At 35.0% G+C, this 23,545-nt stretch overlaps 1 protein-coding gene across 1 annotated transcript; it reads left to right on the forward strand.

The window, feature by feature from the left end:
• The first annotated feature begins 27 nt into the window (after positions 1–27).
• Positions 28–21,960, forward strand: LOC142338037 (uncharacterized). Its single transcript, XM_075387669.1, has 3 exons — positions 28–722; positions 13,796–14,174; positions 20,146–21,960. Exons 1-3 carry the CDS (start codon positions 367–369, stop codon positions 21,958–21,960), a joined length of 2,550 nt encoding a protein of 849 aa, XP_075243784.1. The 5' UTR covers positions 28–366.
• Positions 21,961–23,545: the final 1,585 nt, after the last annotated feature.

Below are 23,545 nucleotides of genomic sequence, written 5' to 3' on the forward strand. Positions count from 1 at the left end.
TTTTCGACTTAATTTTTGTTTTCAATTTTTACTAGTGCGATTTTCAGTCGTACTGGCTTCAGTTGAGTGAGTTTTTGAAATTTTTTACTTAAGTTGGCAATTTAATGTGAACAATATAGCTACTGCAGTTAGCAATCATAGCATCGCAATTTTTAAGGGAAGTGATATAAATTAAATTAACAGATTCTCCAGCATTGCGAACGGCAATGCAGAAGAGGATGCCAAATAAGATTCGCTAATGCCACCAAAGGCCTGTAAAATATAATAATAAAGGTATAATTTAATTGTTAAAACTTCCTTTTAGAGTAGCTCTCTAAACTATTTTCAAAAATAAACCGATCAATTGAACTCAGCCCTAGTCAAGACATGTTGTCGAGCGCATTTGTGTCCAGCAGTTTAGCAGGAGGTGAAGGGCCTCGCGAAGTAGCAGGCTCTAGTGGGGGTATTCCCAGATCTGGACTAACCAGCGATGGTCAGGGTGGTCTCAGTGGTGGAACTACAAGCATCGGTGGTAGCGCAAGAAGCGACCAGAATGCCGTAAATAACGTGCATAGTTACCTAATTGATCAAGCGCAAAATATTTCTCAATGGCAAACGCGAACAGAGTTGGAGCTGAAAAGAAAGACTGCGAAGGTAGAGGAATTGCTGAACCAGAATGATCGACTGGAGAGAGAAATTAACGAAGAGAAGCAGGCCACTGATGCTCTCAAGACCCATAATAGGTACTGTTGAAACCCAGTGTTTTTTTTGCTGCTTTCAATTTTCTGTGGAGAACATAGCAGCCTATAACAAACTGGATAGTACTAGGAAGTAAAGTTCTGGTTCTTGACCCGATTTGGCTAAAATTTTTGCTCTAAGGTCAAATAGGGCCAGGCAAAGTTCTTTGTGGGATGGGAAAGTTGTAATTTTTTCGGCAATCTGCTCTGTTGATTTCAGATAGCCGGAAGAGGAGTTCATTGGAGCATATTCAATGCTTTTAATTGCTCTCGTAGAGAAGCAATTGTTGTAAACGTGTCTTTTATATGCAAAATTTTCGCTTGACCGTTTTGACTTTCCGAGTGACTTTTACGCCCTTGACTTTTTGCGTGATCTAAAGTTATTCTCAATCACAATTTCAAGCAGCTGAACTCAATTGGCGGCAATTTAATACTCAAAGTCAAATGAAAAGTGCGCCGAAACTGGCGCCATTTTTCACTTTAAATCTTAATAGTGGTAAATAATAACCTCTAATGCGGTTATATGAATGCCACTATTGAACTTCTTAGTCCCGTTTCGCCCCCCTCCACCCGATTGAAGCAGGCTGCAATTGATTAGAGCTCACACTAGTCGTTCGAGAGCAATTCTTCCGACGTTTAGTAGGTAATGTTTGAATGACTGTCTAAAATATGGTGGTGCGTTTGATTAAATGTTGGCTTAAATAATTTTCACAGTTGAGCATGTTTAATTGCTCTCAAAGGAAGTTTGTAGCAATTATTTTAGTCCTGTTGTCTCTTTAAAATGCGATTTTTTGCTAGACCAATTTTTCACTCTGGCCCATTTGACTTTTCGTCCCCGAAAAGGGGATAAACTGGTAGCGCGCGGAGAGAATTTTGTAAGTATGAGCCCACTCAGTGATCCTCTGATGCTAGTATCCCAAAGCCACAGCTGGCTACTACCGAAGCCAACCACTTGTCGCTCGTTTGAGAGAAATTCGCCCGACGCTAGTCGGTTTTATTATTTTGCCTTTTTATTAATTGCTCTCGAACGAAGTTCGTAGTAATTATTGTAAACATGTTGGTCTTTTTTATGCAACTTTTTCACTCCACCATTTTGCGTTTCTTCTAGAACACTCTTTGACTTCTTAAGTGAAGAAAATAAAATTGATTGCAGCATAGCAACAAGAAGTGCCTGATAGCCGAGTGCGCACTGAGTCTGGTGAGAGAGCGGGAGGTCCATTGTTGGAATCCTGGTGTGGTTAACTACTTTTGCGCCCATAAAGAAAAATTTATCTCGGCTACAGTCCCTTAATTAAATTGCATGGCCTGTCGTTCGAGAGCAATTCTCCCACATTAGTCTGTTTAATTTTGAGCCATTCTTCTGTTTTTACGAGTTTTTAAATTTATTTTGTCAGTGCTCTAGAACATGCGCGAAACTTCATTTCATATTTCGTTTCCGTCTTGTTCTGTTGATTGGATCTTCAATTATAGAATGGGTTAAATTATTTTAATTGTTAACGAGAGTTATAATGCATTGAAGGTTTTCAATGAATCGCTAAGTAATTAATTGGTAAGGTAGAATAAAAGTGAGCAATATTTATTTCAATTTTTCAAGTTTTCTGTTCAAAGTTGCGATGACATTTTATGTGCCAGTTGTCTCGCCTAATTTCATCGGATAGTTAATGCACAATCTAGGACATTTTTGTATGGTAAAATTTTTCTTTTTAAAAGCGGCAGTGTTCTTTTTTCGCTCTTTTTTTTCGTGTGCGGATTGTCCTTACTTTAATGGTTTGAGAAGAGTTACTTTATTTTATTGCAGTCCGCTTAAAATTTAGGTCTTTGTCTTTTGTACCACGTGGTGTCCACTAATTTTCAATCTTTAGATCCCATTCGCAAACCACAATGAGCACAAATTTTTTGAGTAATTTCTTTTGCTCATAAACTGAGCTTGTTTGCTTGTGCTTGTTTTGTGATACTTTTCTTACATTTAGTAACCGCGAAATGATAGGGAGGCTATCATTGGTCTGATGTTTTTTACGACTGGAAGAGGAGTATTTGTTATCGTAGCTAACCGTTCATAGCCATATTTGTCGTCCATCATGCTTATTTGTTTTGCTTGCTCTTTTTTTATGAACTTTTTCAATGAATGCTGTAAAATTATGTAAACGTCAGCTGATATTAGTGATTCTGTTGGATCAATTTTTGTAGGAATGGAAAAATCGGCTCGTGTTTTTCATTTTTTAGAAATTTTGTGGCCGTTGTAATTTCTATAATCGGATCTTTTAACGAACTGGTTGGTTATCAGTGTATGGTAACGGCTTTTTATTTAATCAATCCTTGTATCCGTCAGTTTTTGATGTAAAGTGCTTCTAATTGCTCTCGAACGAAGTTTGAAGTAATTATTGTAAACGTGCAGGTCTTCTTTTGACTCTAAGGGAAGTATTGGTATTACACAGGTTTTTGCGAATCGAAGAGGAGTTTTGGTATTCTACAAGTTTTTTTAGCTGAAGCATTTTTGTTCATGACTTGAATTTTGACTTTTCTATTCGATCATTTACTTCCGTTTTCAAATTTTGACTTTTTTAAAACATCGATCTTAACATTAGCTCAGTTTGTTATCTATAGTAAATAGGAACTGTAGTAATATTCAAGGTGAAAAATGTCATATTGAGAATTTTGGATTCCATATAATTCCCTCTTTCTTATTGATGGCCGCGAGGCGATAGCGGCTACTATTGGAGGCATCGTGGTTTTTTTAATTCGTCGTCTCCATTGATGATTCTTACAACCTGACTTCTTGGAATTGACTCTTACAATGACTTCAGTGACTTCTACTGCTTTGCAGTTAGAATGTGTGTACCTGATGTCATCTCTGCTTATACGCCAATTGTGTGACTTAACTGACTCAAAAACTTGACTTCTGAACTCACTGATGGAACTTTAAATTTACTTGTTAATGGTGTGCATCAAAGTAGTGCCAAACTTACATGCCCTAATGCTTGATTATTGTCTTGAGTTTTTGATTTCGAATATCAATTTTGAGAAAGCTCTTTTAGGGTTTTTTCCTTATAGACCCTTTGTCATAAAATTGACAGTCTGAATATAACCCAAAAAGTTTAGTAGTCCACTGGTGGTCGATCTGTATTATTTCGTTAGTTGTTTCAATTCATGGAAGGCCACAAGTGTCTATCGCGGAATTTTTCCGGCAATCTGCCGTTCTAAACTCAGACCAACCACCTACCTATCAATTCCCTCCCCTGCCTAACTTCCCTCACCTACCCACCACACCTACCCCCCACACCAACCCACCTTCGCACCTTACCTACTGCCTCACGCCACCTCACCCACCCCCCCACCTGTCTGCCCCTACCGACCCCTACACCTTTCTAACCTCCCACAACTACCCCTCCCGGGAACCTATCTAACCCCTGCCTACTTCACTCCACGAAATAGATGGTTAGTTTAGAGTTTTGCTGCACAACCAGTGAGTTTAGAGTTTTTCTACCGGTTGCGTTTTATGAAAAATTTTTGATGGACCGTTTTCTATAGCATTCTATCTATTCCATTCCTCGAGCAACTTCTTCACGCGTTATTTTTTAATTTCTCGTGCAATTTTTGTGCCGCGGACTCATAAACGAATTCAAAAAACGAATGCGAGAGCTGACGGCACACAGCCCGTGTAGCGTAGTGGTTAATGTCCGTAAACCTAAACCATGAGGTCGCGGCTTCCATTCCCTTCCTAGCCAGTACATTTTGAACCATACTGTTCTCTACCTTACGCCCCCTTCTAAATTTTTTGCCTCGGCAGTCGTTGAGAGCAATGTGTCTGACGTTAATTGGTTTACGTTATTTGGTATTGTTACTTTGGGTATTGTTCATAGTTTTACTAATTTTTCTATCAATTTGGTTTGGCTCATCCGAATCAGCTTTTTATGAAACTTAATGGAATACAATTTTTTGTTCCTAATTCAATTAGTTTTGATGCTAAGTTTTGGAAACTGAATGACGACTTGTTTCATAAATGCAGTTTCAACCATTTTTTTATTTCCTCGAAAAACTACAGCAGTTGGCAGCGTTTTATCCTTGACATTGGTCTTTCTTAGTTATTTTGTACTGCAATGGTTAATAATTGAAATTTAGCTGTTCTTTTTGAACTTTTGTATTTTTTTGGAAATTCCAAATTTTTGAAGCTGAGTTTTTCTACTCTTTTTTATGCAATGTGTCCGTAGCCGCTTGATTCTACGGTTTGGAACTTTTTCGATTCTTGCAATAGTTCATGGTAGTTTCCGGTTCTTATTTGTATTTGTTCTGCTTTTAATCGTTTTTTTTTAAGATTTGAGCCTTTCTAATTTTGATAGTTAAGCGCTTTTTGGTTTGTTCCGATTTTCATTTGAAATAAGGCAGTTCATACATTGTGCTGGGAAATTGATAATGGAATTATTTTTTTAGTTTAGGAAAGATTTTTCGGGGATGGTCTTTTTCTCCAAGGAAAACTTTTGCTTTCGAGTTTCAATCCTTTTCTTTTACTTTTTCCCCACTAGGTTTCATTTTTGCAAGAAGTTTAATTTTTTGTTCAAATATGAGTTGGACACGAAAAAAACTATCAATAAAGTTCAGGAAATGATATGAAGCTTAAAACGAGAAATTGTTAGTGATTTTTTCTGAATATTGATATTATATTGTAGATGACCTGTTTTTTTGCTAATACGTCTTGGTTCGCAGAGTGGTTCACAGAGATATAATTTTGAGCGCAGTTGGAGAGTTATGGAATCTTTCAGTCTTCTTGATTATGTAAACTTTGGTGAATTTCAGTGGAAATGGATAGTATGTATGTTTTCCATTAAACAGTACTTATAGTATCAAATTTCAGTCTGTTTTCTTTGTAGCTTCATACTTGATCAAATTATGAGCTTAAATTTGAGTCTGTTTCTGATTTTGGTGTAGTTTCTGATTTTGGTATCATTTCTGATTGACTACTTTTTTCAATTAAAAAAATGTGATGTTATGCTGAAATATATCCTTACAGGTATCAACATAGTCACCAAATCTCGTTCGTTCCCTTAATGTGCTAGCCGAGGCAGAGAGTGTTTGTTTTGCAACAAAAAATCTTCTTTGTCTTTGGAAAAATTTAATTTTGTTAATAAAAATAGATTTGTTTGATCTTTTTTCAACTAATTTATGAATAATGAAATAAGTGCTCATGTCATATAGGGTTTTTTCCGCTTTTTTCATAGTTTGTCCGGCAAGACGCTTCAGGTTGCTTCCTAAGTTCTGCCGGTTTGTTCTAATTCGTCGTTTTGTTGCGGTTGTTTTTTGATCACCCAAAAAGAAGTCTAAGAGTGACTAGTTTTTAAATCAGTCGTGTGATAATTGATCTACCTCAAGCAACAGGGTGGCTTGTTTGTTCACCTATAAGTTGTATTATGAAAATGTAAACTCTGATTGGAATTGAGAAGTGGTCATCCGAAATAGGTTAATATAAATCTCTATTGAAAGACATAGGTATTTTAAAATCAAAGTTTTGTTTGAGTACTACCTATTTGGCTCAGTCACAACCGTATGTATATTTTTATGTTTCAACGGTCTATTTCGTGGCTATTGTGCTTCAATATGTTAGCTATATGCTGACCGTTTTTGTTGCGCTTTTGTTCTATGATATTCTTTTTATCTACAACCATCAAACTTGAACGTTGATGCAATTTTTGTTTTAGTTTTTTAACGCTAATTTCCCACTTGACCGTTTTTGCGCTCTTCTATGACGTTTCTTGGCTTCTCAAAGGACTTTTTGCACTTAATTTATGATTGATCGCAATTGTTTCCATTGTTTGTTGCTAATATTAAAGCGTTTGTGAGCCTTTAAGGGTTAAGCCGGTGTAGATTATTGGTTAAGATGACAGGCTGTTATCCTAGAGGCTGCTGGTTCAAACCTCTATGTTGTCGGAGTTTTCGCACGCATGAAATTTAAAGCTTCACACGTAAATTAAGTTGCCACCGCCTGTCGCTCGTGAGCTGTTCCTCCGACGTTAGTCGGTTTATGTTTGTAAAATGTAATAATAGAGTAAGTTCTATCGCATACTCACTTTTCATGGTTAAGTAATCGTTGCAGTTGCTTTCAAATTGCTATCGTTTCCTGTTGATTATAGAATATCTCGAAGTCTATACGCTTCGTTGGTTCCTGAGTTCTTTCGCTTGGTCTAATCCGTCGTTATGTTGTGATTATCGTATGATCACGCAAAAAAAGTCAAATAGCGACTAGTGTTAAAATCAATGGTGTGACAATTGACCTATTTTTTAAACAGGATGACTTCTGCGTTCACTTGTAAATTATAAATTGAGAATCTAAGCTCTAACTGAAATTTAAAAATTGTCATCCGAATTAGGTTTTCTACGTTTGATTTTCCTTCTGAGATGTACATTGCTACTGAATCTATGAGATTATCAATACTCTGCATTTGGTATTTGTTTTTATGAGTTGCGTCCTTTAAATTCTTGGAATATAATGTATTTTTTATACTTTATTTTCTGACTCTGATGACAACTGGGCTAATGAAGTGTTCGTCGGAGCTTTTTCTAATCTGAATATTTATTTTTCATCTATTAGTTCAGTTCCATTTATACTTTATCCAGTAGAGGTAGAGGTACTCTTCTACCTTTGTGAGGAAATGGTTATGAAGTTTTCCTTCAGAAATACATAGATTACATGGAAAGGGACATTTTCTGAATACCCTTTTTATAATAATTTTCTCCGTTTCTGTAATTGAGTTCTTTTTAACTTTTTGTTTGCCAGCTGGTTTGTACGATGAGAGATGAATTCCGTGTTTTTGTAAGATATCGCAACCCATAATATTGTGAGTTTTCCTTGAGACTAGAAGTATTTTGCATTCATGAGCTATCCATAAACCTGACTTTAAATCCAATTGGATCGCTCATTCTATTTTGATATCGTTGTTGTTTAAGCATTTGTATTTGTTTGATTCGTTGTTTTCTTAGATTTAATTTTTTGGTTGCATGGTACTTTAGTGGTTGCATGGTATTTTTGCTTTTTCTACGTTTTAGTAATAATCTGGGTGAACTTGTGTCGGCTAGCAAATGTAGTTCATCATTTTGTGCGATTGTTTCTACCCAGAACTTGCCGTCCCATTCTTGGTTGTTTGTTTTTAGTATTTCAAATCGTTTTTGGGGTTAAAGTTTGTCATTCCATTTTTCAGCTGGTTCTCTAATATAGAGAGCGGCTTCTGCGTAGTGATTCTTCCCCGTGTGTCGTGTTTTGATCTGATTCTGTAACGTGTCTGATTTTTCTTGGTTGGAAGTTTTTGTTGTAAACAGTTGGTTGTTGGTTATTTTCCTGTTGAAAACTTGGGTTTTGTTTTCGAACTTTTTGTGCTGAGCGACATACTGCCGCGAAGTGACCTGGATTTTTGCATAAGTTAAATGATGCCGATTTTGCTGGACATGTTTGAAGATGGTTTACATCAAATTTCTTACCACATTTTCAACCTTGTGTAGTTCTTTGCTGAAGTCTGTTTTGTTGATGTTGTATATTGAAGTTTGCGGGTTTTTGTGATTTGTTGTTTTTTTTGTGTATGACACTATTGACGAACTGGTTATGTTGTTCGCTTTTATGATTTCTTGTTGATTTGCTAGGCAACGTTCTCTGTTAACCGCATAGTTGAGCTTCTGAATTGGGTTGCAAACTTCGGAAAGTAGTTCAATTTGGATGATTGAGTTTTTCATGTTTGCTAGGAATAGATCCCTTACAATAACTTCTAATTCTCTAAATTCGCAATGCGACACTAATTCTCTAAATAGTACACACTAATACACTAAGTTACTGTAGAATTTCTGAAATGTTTCTTTGGATTGTTGTGTAGTATTGAAAAACAAAACGATCGAATGTAATGTTTCTTGGTCTTGTGAATGTAATATTTAGTTCGTGGAATAATTTGTTTATTGTGCATCTGCCGATTTTTGTGTGGGGATTTCTTCGATGAAATATTCTTGTTGCTTTGGCAACAAAGGATAATTTAATGAGGTTTTTTTACTTTCACTTCTGCTTCGTCCCATGGAATTTTATCTACCATTGGTCATTTCCTCGATTGCTAAGCACTCATTCGTTCTCCCAATCTAATCGTCTTTTTTCATTCCTCTGTTCTCTTGTTCTGTATGCATTCTCAGTTGTTTCACCCTATAGTGGGTCTCCTCAGTTTTGTCCCTCTGAAGAGTTGGAGAGGTTCTGCATGTTGGTCTTGTTTGGTGCTCTGTCTTTTGTTAATGAGTATGTTGCAAGTCTCTTTGTGGGCATTGTTTCTCGTAACAGCGCTAGTCTGTGGTATTGATGAAGAATTTGATTTTTGAAATGAGTTAGAATGATTTGAATTTTGATGTGGATTTGAATGGGTAAGGTTTGAATTAAGAGAGCGACTTATTGTTAGCGTGTAAATGGCAAAAAGCGTTTGAATTTAATCTTGTTTGGTGTATTGTTTGATATTACGTCTTGTTGTTGTTCATTTATTGGTCTTTCTTTCTGATTTGTTGGGTGTAAGTGCTTTAGACTATTCTTTAACAAGCGTGGTTCATTTTCTTCGATAGTATTCACGACAATTTTTTTGTCGCAAAAGTCCAATGAACTAGCTTTTGACTTGGATACTGAGAAAACCTGCGAAACCCATGCTTTTTTCCTGGAAAATGCATTACATCGGAATGGACAGGCAAAAGTCGATCAACTCAACGAGTTAAACGGCTTTGATAGGTTTTGTTACCTCTGTTATTTTTCAAGGCTGAAAATGGTTCGTTTGGCGTACAGTTTTGTTCGGTATAGGTAGTGTTTGAAATGTTCTAACGATCATACTACTGCCAGTAACTCTAGTTCATTTGTGCTTTATCTTTGTTCCTGTTGGTTAAGAAAATGACTAGCGTACGCTACGGGTTTCCAATCAGAATTGTATTTTTGTTCTAAGCATGCGTCTAATCCTTTCTTGCTTGCTTCGATACGTCAAGATGTTTGTTTTCTGTTATGTTGTTTATTTCCTTTTTTTTGAAAAGCTACGTTGTGTTGTGACTCCCATTTTATCTCACTTTGTGCGCTTGCGTTGACATTTTGTTGTTGTGGGTGTTGTACCTTCGGTAACCTAATAATGTTATAAAATTTCGCAAATTCTCACTTTTGTAGGTTTTTTGCTAGATTTTCCTTGTCTAACGGGTTTATTGTTTTATCTTGTTCTTTCTCGTGTTCAATTAGTGAGCCTTTTGTACAAATTAGGATGTCTAGGAATTTGAATTTTGAGTGAATGATTCAAGTTTTTGTCTGTGTTTTTAGAATGTTGCGGACATATCGGTTAGACCGTAAAATGCGTTAAGGAATCTGTATGTTCCTGTAGCTGAACCGTCTAGCATGTTAAAGCTGCAATGTGTCTGATTTTCTTCATCCAATGGAATTTTGCTGTATGCGTATTTGAGGTCTAGTTTTGAAAAGTAAAAAGTTTCTAAATTTCTAAAGTAGAAATTTTCTTTCTGAGGTGTACATTGCTACTGAGTCTATGAGATGATGGATACTCTGCATTTGGTTTTTGTTTTTATGAGTTGCGTCATTTAATTTTTTGGAATCCAATGTAAGTTTTTTTTATTTTTTTTTTAAATATGATAACTGGGCTAATATAGTGTTCGTCGGAGCTTTTTCTAGTGTAATTATTTGTTTCTCATCAATTAGTTTTTTCAGTTCTGTTTCTACGTTATCGTGTAGATGTAGAGTTTATCTTCTACCTTTTTGAGGGAATGGTATGAAGTTTTACAATTACATCAGAATTACATAGATTGTACATAGAAAGGGCCATTTTTTGATTACCCATTTTAATATTTTTCTGCGTTTCTGTATTTGAGATGTTTTTATCTTTTTGTTTGCCAGCTGCTTTGTACGCTGAGAGATGAATTCCGTGTTTTTGTTAGATATTTCGACCCATAATATTGTGGGTTTGCTTGGTTGATGTTTGTTTTTTGTGTTTCGAATCGTTTTTGGTGTTATTATGTTTGTCATTCCATTTTGCAGCTAGTTCTCTACTATGGAGAGCAGCTTCTTGTAGTAATTCGTTCTCTTCCGTTGTTTTGTTGATCTGATTCTTTGACGTGTCTTATTTTTCTTGGTTTGAGATTTTTTTTTGTAACCAGTTGGTTATTGTACAGTTGAAAATTTGGGTTTTGTTTTCGAACTGTTTGCCCTGAGCGACATACTGCTGCAAATTGACCTGGTTTTTTAGCATAAGTTAAATAATGCCATTTTTGCCGGACATGTTTAAAGATGGTTTGCATCAAATTTGTTACCACATTTCCAACATTGTGTGGTTCCTTGTTGAGGTCTGTTTTGTTGATGTTGAATCTTGAAGTTTGCGGTTTTTTGTGATTTGTTGTTTTTTTTGTGTATGACACTATTGACGAACTGGTTATGTTGTTTGCTTTTATGATTTCTTGTTGATTTGCTAGGCAACGTTCTCTGTTAACCGCATAGTTGAGCTTCTGAATTGGGTTGCAAACTTCAAAAAGTAGTTCAATTTGGATGTTTGAGCTTTTCTTAACTTCTAGTTCTTTAAATCCACAATGCGAACGTAATTCTCTTAAGCGGCTGTGGAATATCTCTAGTGATTCGTTGGATTGTTGTGTAGTTTTGAAAAACTGAAAACTATCGAAGATAACTTGGTCTCGTGAATGTATTATTTAGTTCGTGGACTAATTCGTTTGTTGTGCGTCTGTCGATTTTTGCGTGGAGATTTCTTGGATGAAATCTTGTTTCTTGGGCACCCTAGTATAAGTAATTGAGGTTTCCTACTTTCACGTCTGCTTCCTCCCATTGAATTCTATCTAGCATAGGTACTTTCCTGCCTTTGCTAAGCATTCATTCTCCCAATCTACTCGTCTTTTTTTCATTTCTCTGTTCTGTTGTTCTGTATTCATTCTCAGTTTCACCCTCCAGTGGGTCTTCGTTTGTGCGTAGAGTTGGGTAGAATAAATCTGTTCTTCCAGGTTTTAATTCTTGTAGTTTATCTACGTACATATAAGCTTTCTATGGCCATTATTGCGCGTTCCTAACCAGTTTGTCCATTCTGCTTGTGGGTTCGCACGGTTTATACCAAGGATTGTTCTCGGTGGGGTGAAGATCGAATGATACGAAATTCTCCGCTGGAGGAGTATAAGTCTGATTCAAATGGATCGATATCACTTACGTTTTCAGTTAATTGACAATGGAGTAAATAACCATTCGTCGATTTCGGAGTAAGCGAACAGATAGCGCTGTCCAAGATCCAAATGGATAGTTAAGGTGTGTCAAATGATTAAAGGCTACCAATTAATATGCTGAGTGGTTAGAAGCTAATATTACTTGAAGTAACAAAACAAGTTTAGAAACTTGAATTAGCTTTCTCTTTTCTTGTGAGCCACGCGCAACCTTACGGCTAGGCCACATCTTATGTGTCTGCTGAGTAGCATTGCAGTTCATTGTTAAAAGATGATCAGTCTGACCTTGAACAAATGATTGCTCACAGTGCAACAGTGATTGCGTAATAAATATGTACAGACAATAGATATTATATAACATATAGTCCTTACCTTGCAAGCTGCCTGTAACTTGCGTTTTGAGGATTAGTTTAATATTTAAGAAAAATGTTCCATTATGTTTTTATAATTTTCTAATATCAGTTTTGTTTTTTGTTCGAGATTCAAGCAGTTCTTAATATAGGCCCCTGTTTTACATGGGCGAGGTGCTTGATCTCTTGGCAGTAGATAGTACATTGAGAAGACTTTGTGTCACAACATCTAAGTTTTTGTTGATCTGGCTTTTTCGGCCGGCTTTGCATGCATGATGTGAGACTAATTTTTTTCAGAGGCACAATGGCTTAACAGAAAGTGGAAAGTCTTTCGAAATCCTGGAAAATTTTTATAATGAGATTTACAGCATGCTTGATTACAACATGTTTGGTTACGCGGTTAGCAAGGAACGTGGCGGTTAGAACTTTTTTGGATGTTTTTTGGATGTTTTCAGTTTGGCTGTTATTGACTAATTGATAATATTGACTGCCTAAACAACCCATACCGCAAAGTTAATCTCTCGGCATAATTGTGTTCATTAATATTATTGAAAAACGAGAAATTTAATCTGCTTTTCGAAACCTTTTATAAGCAGTGTGCTTTTAGTTTTCATGTAACTCTAAATTTTAGGTTGTCATATGCCCTAGTAGATCAGATTGTGGTTCTGGGATTTTACACGGCGTTTGTGTTCGGGTTGTTTCCGTTATTAGACTGGCTGTGATATGTAAAGTTTTTGCGGAATGGGTTTGACTTTTCAGTTACTTCTTTGACTTCTTGCTTGATCTAATTTTCTCTCATTCACTATTTAATGCAGCTGAAGTCAACTAATTGTAGTTTATTACTCAAAGTCAAATGATCAATGCGCCGACTTCGGTTTCTTTTTATCAATTTGAAGGGTAGTGTTCTATGCTAAGCTCAAATGTTATTATTTGAAGCCCCTTACCGCTTGAGAGCAATTCGTCCGATGTTAGTCGGTTTTTGATAAATTTAGAACTATATGAAATAGTGTAAAACGACAGGCATGCTTGAATGAAGAGGAATTAGTTTGTCTCTCAAAATTTCCAGAAAGCTCTGCCTTCCTTTTTAGACAGGCGTTAGGATTTTACGCTGTCTGATGTCCATAGGATAGTGTATAAATTGGGCCGACAAAAAGTCGGACTATGATTAATAAACTCGGGCACTATTAAATTCTGATTTTACGCATCTGAAATACATGAGGAAAAAAGTTTTCCACATTCCAGAAGTACTGTGGGCTGAAACTAAAAAAATACTCGTCGAAAATATAGGTAGTTCTATAGAATTGGAAAAAAAGCTGTAAATTTATCCTGTGGATTGCTCTTTTCAATCTCAAATTTGAAAACGGATGTTTCTACGGTGCGTTCTACCGCTTGTTAACATAATTTTTGCTACTTTGTTAGCGCTAATTTAAAAATAAAAAATAATACAATTTTGCGATGTTTGCCCATCAATGGCCTGGGCTGTCTGCTGGCGTGTATTACAAGGGCGTTTATAACTTACTCATGTTGTAGGTGTCTGGAGAAAGACATAGACCTGATCAAGATAGAAGTTCGACAAGCTCAGAAGGCTGTTACCGTAATGAGAACATTTGGTAAAGGCGTCCGAGAGTCTTTGGAGAAGGGCGAGGCTGCGATTAAACGCGTAGTTGAAGAAGACAAGCTAAATAACGAGGACTTGAGAGAATTGATGGGAGAACTGAATAAGCTCCAAGTTATGCACAAAGACATGAAGGACGTTCAGGAGAAAATGAACTCGGATGTTGCCGAATTTAAAGTCAAGTGTCAACAGCAGAAGGAAGATTTGAAGGTGGAGCGAGATTCTGTTGCTAAAGAGGCTGAGAGTTTGGCGCTTCAATTGTCCGAGGCGCGTCTAAATTGTGAAGAAATACAGGTAAATAGTTCAAATAACTTGTCTGACTAAATTTTGAATACAAAATTGGGTTAAATACAAAAATGAGCCGCTGAAAACATCATCAGTGAAATCTACTTTTACCCTAACTTACAAATCAAAGCGTTTGTGTAAAATGTTTTGCTGAAAATTGTTTAGTGATTTTTAGAAAGAAAGAAAGAAAGAAATAATTTCTTCATGCATAATTGAACATTTTAAAAAAAAGGATGCGAAATTTTCATGTTTCATTTTATTCCGATAATTTTAAACTAGAAACTAATCATCTTTCAAATAACCAGGCTATAAACATTTAGGATTCATAGGAAATATTTTGCACTTTTTTGCATTTTTTCAACCCTAGAATGGCGATAACCGATTTTTAAACAGTGAGCACGTCTCTATCAAATAAATATGCAGACAGGACCCAAAAACTTCTTCTGTAAAAGTAATCTTAGAAAACTACTTCAGATTTTTATGAAAAGCCCACCAAACCAAAAACGTTAATTTTAGCTGCATCTATCTGCTTCCAGGTCTTATTGCCTTGAGCAGCGATTTAGTGCAAAATTCGTGGAATATGTTAAAAATTTGATAGAAAATAACCAGAATTTTATTATTTTGTGCTATACAAATACGGAGACCCTCTGTTTTTCTTTGCTCTAATAATGTAATTTAAAAAAATCTTTTTTAGTTGCGAAGGAATTCTTGGATGCCACTTACTTTGGGTTTTATTCCATGGAAATCCTAAACTATATACGTTGTGGCAGGAAATTGCAAATATGCAAAATTTTTGTTGACTTTCTTTTTTTCTTACTCACTCTACTTTTTTCTCTGTTACTATTATTCTTTAGTGCTACCAAAAATTTTGTAATCCTTGTTTAAGGATTCTTGCTTTTGAAAATCTGTATTAAATTTTTCTGTTGAATTTGAAAAGTAAGAGTTTATAAAATAGTTTTGAAAAGTAGAAACGAGTAAAATTTACTCATTTTTTGGTAGCTAGATAGTGGACGATTCAAAAAAGGATTCTAAGAAATCGGGGATTGGTAGACCAATTATCATATTTGTGTTATATAGTGAGAGGAGAACTAGTGGCACCTATTTTGTTTTTTACTCCATGAATACTTATTTTCACTTATAAATCTTTTAATAAATTATTTTTCAGTAATTATCTATTTAGAATAATTATTTTACTTAGAAAAGGAAATTGGTCCAATACCTACCGTTGCGTTTTTGACACATCATTTCGCCAATAAGTATTTTGCTCCAATGCGGCCCTTAGAGAAATTTCAATGTTTGTTCGCACTAATTAACGAAAACACAAGTAAACAATTTCAATTCGTATTTTTCGTTTCCCTTTTTCTCTTTAAAATGATTTCTGTTCTTTTTTAAGAATATAAATATTTTAATTACTTTTTTGTGCTACATTATTTTGAAAAACAGGGTGTCCTTTTTCTCCACTTGACATCAAATGTCCAGTGACAGTAATCAGGTAGTCTCCCCATTTGTCTTCAATATTTCAATGCACAATTTTCATAGTGGATTGGTTCTTGATAGACGTAGTCCCCGACTGAAGAAAATTGGGTTCCACTATACTCGTTCTGGAGAAAAAGAAACAATATTAAAATTTTATGCGGTCAATAGATATCTTGTTCTATTGTTGCCGAAAAGATTCTTAAAAGATTTTTAGAGGATTTTTTTTGTTTCGTCGTCACTATTTTTGTTACGACCTTATGACGTCACAATCACTTCAAATCTGACTTCGAAATGACTTCCTCTCTGAAATTGACTTTTCCTTTAATTCAAAGTGATAAGGTCAAGTGAGTGTATATCACTCTAATTTAAGGTCATTTAAGAGCAGCTAATAGAAGCAGCAATAAGTTTTACAGATTCCTAATCAAAATTTCAAAATCTTTCATAATGAAAAGGCTAATTTTTTGAATCTGTCTTAAATCTTTTAGACTGCAGATCTAAAAAGCTATTGCGACTATGTTCTGGCAATTTGCCAGCTATGTTACACTTTGTATGCAGAATTTACGACGCAGAGTTTTAGTGGTTTCCTTTGGTTTTGTTTCATATTTTTAAAACTTTTCAAATACTTCCGAAGCGAAAATTACAAAAACAATTTTTCGTTTTAATAAAAAATATCTGTTGCCTTTACTTCCAGAGACTTATTTGCTCTCGAATCAGAAGCAATTATTGTAAACGTGTGTCTTTTTAATGCACATTTTTGCTTGACCGTTTTTGCGCTTATCGTCTAGAATAATCTTTGTCTTCTCAAGTGACTTTTTCTCTCACTTCTTGATTTTGGAGTAATTTCAATTGCTCTTGCTCCGAAATAAACTTTGTGTTCAAACATAGCTGATTGCTAGAGAGTTGATAACGAGGCCCTGATAGCCGAGTGGTTAATGCCTCGGTTGAGGTGACGGAATCGGTCTCAGGAGGTCGGGGTTCGAATCCTCACTTTGGCTGATGTTTTCGCACCCATGAAGAAAAATTTATCGAGGCTACAGCTCCTGAATTAAATTGCACCGCCTGTCTTTCGAGAGCAATTTTTCTGACGTTAGTCGGTTTATGTTTTAATAGATGTTTTTTAGGACTAAGATATTTCACTTTGTAAAAAATTTTGGCGCAAACGAAACTTTCCAGGCTTTTTTTTCATAGGATGTAATTTATGAAGAGAGAATAGAATAGTGTGAACTTTGTCCGAATGGTCTTTGAAAGGTAACAGTAAATTAGGTGAGAAAAGAATTGCTTCTGGTAAGCAAAAAGTAGTGATGTACGGCTTTTTCAAATCAGTTTTCTTATAAATCTCACTTCCTCCACTAAAGTGCTTTAACTTCAAATATTTTGATTTTTGGTTATCAGTTTTCGTGCATATTATTATCGTCAGCCATTTTTTACACCTCATTTGAGATTTCAAAATGTTCAGTCTACGTGTTTTTGTCGGCCGACGATTGTTTGTCTGTGACTTGTGGATCTTTTGCATTTGATTAATTGTTTTTGGATATGAAGATTGAATAAAGTGAGCTCATTTTGCCTGCCCTGTTTTGTTGAGTTTTTTTTGCTGCCATATTTTTTAAACCTTACTTTTATGGTTTGAATCTTTTGTATGATTGTTTATATACTATTTGAATTGTATGAGATAATTGAATGTTCAAAAGGCCAGCTCTTTTTAATTTATGTTTTAATTTTGTTAGTTGTTTTCGTATTGTGTACTCATTTTGAGGACGCATTGTGTGAATATCTATAGAAAATGTTTTCTTTTTATTTGTTTTTAAGTCTTAGAATTTTTTAGTTGTTTAAATTTTAATTTTTACTGATACGGGATCTTGTGCCTTGTAGACTGTTATAGTTTGATTTTGATGGAAAATTGTTGGCCAATAGGTCATTCATTAATTATAGTTCAAAGGAGAGGTTTGAACTGTGATTTTTTCTAGCAACTTTAAAGTGGAGTGGGAAGTTGGTTTCTGAACAAATTTCAGATTTCAAAGCGAATTTTTTCACGTACTGTTTTTAGCGCTGCTTCTCATGAGTGCTAATAATGTGATACATATATATATATATATATATATATATATATATTTAATATATATATATATATATATATATATGTATATATATATATAATATATATATATATATATATATATTATTGAAAGTTTTTGCATATATATATATATATACATATATATATATATATATATATATATATATATATATATATATATATATATATATATGTATATATATATATATATGTATATATATATATATATATATATATATATATATATATATATATTTCTGTTGCCAAACCACTTATTATCATTAATGACAGTATCATTTTTTGTCAATGAGGCATAGATGAATCTAATCAAGTGTTTTCGTTTACGAGTAGTGGTTTTCATGACCTCGGGACTATTTGATCTCAAAATATTTTATAGAATTTTTTTAAATTTGGTTAGTATTTGTTGTTTTTTGTCTTATCATTTAATTTTTTTGAGGAACGTCTAATAGGTCGCTAATATGAGTTTTTTTTTCAATTTAATCGTTTCAGTTCGAAGTTATTTTGTATGACGTTGACATTTTGATTTTTTTTATTGCTATGTTTGTCTTATCTCTTAGTCTCCTCAATGTCCAGTCTCATCGGTTGCTAAGTTTGCCTAACTTAATAAATTTATTTGTTTCTGTATTAAGTTGTTTTTTCATTGACTAATACGCTTCTCATTTGCAAAAAAATTACCGCGTTTTTGAGTTATGTTTGGTTTTGTTGTAATTATTGCTGTTTTATAACTTAATTTAATTAATGGCTGATTTTATTGGTTGCCAACCAGTCGTAGGTGAGTCTATTTAGTCGTTTGAGTTCATAGCACTCCTTTTTAATATTTTGACTTCTGCTTTTGGAAAAATATTAACGTTATGGTCTTTGTTGGTCTTAAGTCTTTTTGTTATTCTTGTGGGCTTATCCCTTTGTCTCAAAAACAGTCACAAATTCCTATTGGCATTCTAGTACCAACTAATCGTCAGACAATTTTGTGGTTCCAGTTTTTTGCTAACGTTATCGTTCCCATTCATATCATGAGATACAATTTGTTTTTGAAAGGTTTAATTGATTTTTTGAATGTTGCCTTCATTTGTAGTTCTTTTGCCCCTTCTTCAGCCATTAGAACTTTTGAAATGTATTTTTGTCTTCGAAAGTTTTACGTCTTCGAAAGTTTTAACGCTTTTTTATTGTTATAATGGTGTTCTCTTAGTTTGGCGCCACTGGTTTTCAAAAATCTAATTTTTGTCATTTGTGTGCTATTTTCGTCTATTTTGTTTGGTCTGTCATTTATGTTCCCACAAGTTTGTTGTGTTATGTTCTCTTTCTAAGGACGCATAGAGTCAATATTTTCAACAATTGCTGTTATTTTAGGGATTATTAAAACAATAAATTTTGGAAAGATTTTTGTTTTTGCGCCTATTGGGTTAAGCTCTTTGTTTGATGATAGGGTCTTAGTTTGATGGTGCTGTAAAAATTACAATTACCGGATAATTCGTAGATTCAATTCTTTGGATTGTAATTTAGGACTTGTCCTGCTATGTTTTTTTTTTGTTCATTTGAGCGATAAAGTTTGGTCATACGTGACTTACTTCAGTGCATTTCTTTACTTTAATCCATTTTTAAAATCTTTTTGAGACTGCTGATATACGAAGCTATTATGTCCTTTTTTGTCCCCTCTGCTATGTGGCTCGATACTGATTGACCTGAAATTGCTGATTCCGCAAGTTTTCTCGAGAACAACTGTTAAAACTTTGCAATTTAAAAACACAATTGATGAAAACGTTTACAGACTTTGGATATCATTATTTGTTTCCTTTTTTTGGTTCTCATGAACTTGTCCTGTGATCTTGTTGTAAGCTAGTTATTGACTGAAAATGTTATCGCACGGTTTGTTAAAACTAATTGTTACAGAACCGCTTTTTTGATTTTTCGAAAAGATGAAGTCTGATTTCGCTTTTTTATTTGATTTTGCGCAAGGTTTCGTTTGGATGCGCAAGTTTTTTATGATTGGTGTGAATAAGCTTATGTCACCTTACTCTCAATGTGCGTTCTTTAATTGGAAGAGATAGGGTCAGCTGCGGTCATTCCAACTAAGTTTAAAGGTTTTTGAGGGGTTTTCGTGGAAAATATTAGTTAGACAATTTCTGAGCAAAGTCTATTATGAGAATTAGTAGATGAACCAATTTTTTCCATTATTTCACTTAGGTCTTCTCTGTTCATTTGGTTTCTTGAGACTATATATCTGCAACCGACCGAAACTATTTTCTGGAAATCTGCCAACTATGCTTTCCTGTTTTTAATTTTGAAGAGCAAGGATTAATTATGTTTTGTCCGTTAAAAATTTAGATTTGCAATTTGCAGAGTGAATGCTAGCTTAATTGTCTATGTCAATAATAGCGCTCATAGTGGTAATACGTTATGTAAATATTTTAGGTTTTGGTCAGCAAACAGTCAGACGAAAGTTCCAAGATTCAAAAGCAGTTAAATGCTTGTCTAAGGCAGTCCGAAACCCGATTGATGAAAGCAGTAGAGCTCTTCAAAAGAGCTATGATCCATAAGACTGCTGAGGAAACAGTGCGCTGCGAATTCCAGAAGCTGGCGATTGAAACGACGAATGCTGAGGTAATACTTAAAGAAACTATGAAAGATGCGGATTCTGAATTTCATGTCAAGCAAGTCGTAACCGCATCATTCAAGGAAGTTGTTCAAATTTTGCTCGAACAGGCAAATGCTAATTTAGAGTTTGACTCTTTCCTGAAAGGATTTTTAAGAATGGCAGAGCTTTTCTTTAAGAAGACTATAAAAGAGCACGGAAAAGGTGATGAATGCCTTAAAATGACAATTATCAACTTAGTAGAACAGAATGTGGTCGATGGTAATGAGTGGAGTGCGTTTTCCTCTGAATTGGCTTCAGTTTCTCGAGACCTCGTGGCTGAAATAGAGAATTTAGAATTGGAAAACGGAACGATCAGAGATGAAAATGCTAATCTAAAGCGTGAAGTCCAAAATGCGCTGTTAGATTTTGAGGAAGCGAGTCGCAGTTTTGAGAATTCAGAGAGCGAAATGAGCTTGAGATTTGAAGAAGTAAACAAAAAGTATGTAAATCTGCTGGAAGAATTGAACGAAAATAAAGGTAGAATTGAGACTCTGGTACATGAATTGAATTATGAAAAAACCACTAACGCCTCCTCTAGTGTGAAATTGGAAAATTTAACCAGTGATTACGAGCGTCTACAACAATTGATGGGTGCCGTTGAAAAGGACTCGTTGGCGAATTTCGAAGATATGCAAAATCAGCTCAGAGCGGATGTTGAGAGCTTGAAGGAAGAATTGCTGGTCAAGGAAAATGAGATGCAATTGAAAGATGATCTTCTCAATGATAAAGAGAATGAAATTGGAGGTATCAAGTCCACATGTGAAGCACTGCGTGATGAAATTAAAAAGCTGATTGAAGAAGTTGACACCCAAAAGTTCGTTTATGAAGAGTGTTCTGCTGAAAAGTCTGTCTTAGAATCAGAGAAACGTCAGGTTGACTTTCAAAACAAGGAACTGGAATCGAACATCGAGAATTTGCGCAGCCAGATTTCTGCACTTGAGTCTCAAAACTGCGCGCAAGTTGAAGAAAATAGAGTGCTCACTGTCGAAAAGGATCGTCTAGTTTTGGAGTTGGGACAAGAAATAGCGCTAAATAGTGATTTAAAACAGGAACAAGAAAAGGGGAGGACTTGTATGGAGTTACTGGAGAATGAGAGAACTCAGTTGACGTGTCAAGTAGAAGCTGTACTAGCCCAGAAAGCCGATGTCGAAAAGGATAAACTGACGTTTGAATCTATGTGTGGAGAACTGCAAGAGATAATTTCAAAGCTCGAAAGCGAGAAAACGGCTTTAGAAGCAAAAGTTGTGGAATCGGAATCTTGTGTAGTCGAATTGCGAGCTCATTTGGAGACTTCGAAAGCGAATAATGACGTTCTTAAAAGCGAATTAGACGATCTTAGAATGAAAGTTGCTGTGAGTGAAGGTGGCGCCCTGAGTGCGCAGAAAGTTGCTGACGAACTTAGAGCTAGTTATACAGGAGAGATTGAAAAGTTGAAGAATGTTGTAAAAGAAAAGGAAGATGAGTTGCAACTGATGAAAGAGGAAGCCCAGTTAGCCTTGGAACAGGCAACTGAAGCAGGGGAGGCTCGCGTGACGGAATTAAAAGCCGCTGTTGAGCACGTCTACAAAAAGGCTAGTTTCGTGAGCTATTAAGTGTAATATTCATGTGCAAAAAAATAAGTCTTTTTTCCCGATGGAGCAAAATGACAGTAAAATGATTTAATTGCTTAGATTATATAAAAACCGATTGATGCAGACGAATTGCTCCCAAAGAAGGAACGGGGTCTTAGTAAATTCTAGAATTTCATGCTGTTTAAATATTATAGAAAATGGGCTTATTGAAAGATCCAAACTAGGCGATAGGTTCTGGAGGATTTTGCTGCTTCATTTCGGTGATGAAACTGCATCTGCTTTACATCGTTTTGGCCCTGGAACAAAGTTTTCATATTAGTACTGTTGGTCTTTATTTTTTAATTCGTTTCTCCGTACTAGACTTTCATCTGATAGGGTTTTTTGTCAAGAGACTTTTTTGTCCTCAAGAGACATAAAGATTGTTGTTGAGAGACATAAAGAAAAATTGAAAGCGTTTTGAAGGTCCAAGAAGTCCTGAAAATTTTAAATGCAGGGAAAGTTTACCTCTATGAACTAGTTGAGGCGCTCTCCGAGGTTCTTAGACAAGAATAACCAAACTTTTTTGAATAATGCAATCAACTAATGCGAATGAGCAAAACTGGAGAAGTTAGAAAACATATAGCGAAATTGACAATAAACAATACGAAATCTTTGATATCGCGATTGCGTAAGATATTGATTTCTTTTGCAAAACTAGACATCGGCAATCAAAAATTTAATAACGCTATTTGAAACTGAAGTTGCAACTTTTTTGCATACACTTCTGGATAATTACATAAAAGGAAACTAATTCCTCTTAAAACAATTCGGTTAGGAATTAGTAAATTAACTCTTCATGTTATACTTCATTTTGTTCAATGTTATTGTAGAGACATCACTCGACAGGTGCTGGCCAAATTGAATGTCGCGCAAGCGCTGATAGTACCGATGCAGTGTAATTTTTTCACAGTTTGGAAATTCATTAGGCCCCCACCCACGAACAAACTATTCTTTTCTCTTTTCACCAAGTTCAAGCTAGGATCTCAAAGCACCAGTTAGCTACTGACAAAACCAACCGCTCGCAAGTTGTTTGTTTGCTTTCTTTTGTCTTGATATTGTTTTTTTAGCGACGAAAAAAGCTTGTTCAGTTAATATCCTTTCTTCTCTTTATTGACTGTCTTGTTAACTGATTTGTCCTAATTTTTATTTTCTTGCGCCTTCAGTTAATCAATTTTGAAAACGTTTTCTTGATAATCTAAACGTTACTGGTGTTTGAGCTTGTTTTCTGTAAATTTGTTGGCCCTTGAGTTGCTGTGATTGTTTGTTGAATTTATTGTCGAATCTATGGCCTTTAATTTTGTCTCTATTTGTTTGTACGTTATAGACAAAGGAAAGGTATCACAAAACTAACAGTATTGAGTATGTATTTTTATTGCTATTGCAGATATGCGTAAATACTCCTTATCCTTTCGTAAAGACTATAAAAAGATTATTGAATGGATTTGTTGATATTCTTCGAGCCTCATTTGAGGGGAAAATGGAACAACGGTTCTTGCTACAATGCAGGGGAACAAAACTTTAATGTCCTGATACAAAATGGTATGTTAGTCCAAGATCTTGATTCAGT

Source organism: Convolutriloba macropyga, chromosome 4 (genome assembly GCF_964194025.1).
Source record: "Convolutriloba macropyga chromosome 4, txConMacr16.3, whole genome shotgun sequence".
Lineage (NCBI taxonomy): Eukaryota > Metazoa > Xenacoelomorpha > Acoela > Convolutidae > Convolutriloba > Convolutriloba macropyga.

What these genes read in the sequence shown, in the direction of transcription:
- LOC142338037 (XM_075387669.1), top strand. Translation starts at nt 367, where the DNA reads ATGTTGTCGAGCGCATTTGTGTCCAGCAGTTTAGCAGGAGGTGAAGGG. An exon ending in GCTCTCAAGACCCATAATAG is followed by an intron (nt 723 to 13,795) that starts GTACTGTTGAAA and finishes CTCATGTTGTAG; the next exon opens with GTGTCTGGAGAAAGACATAG. An exon ending in TAAATTGTGAAGAAATACAG is followed by an intron (nt 14,175 to 20,145) that starts GTAAATAGTTCA and finishes TAAATATTTTAG; the next exon opens with GTTTTGGTCAGCAAACAGTC.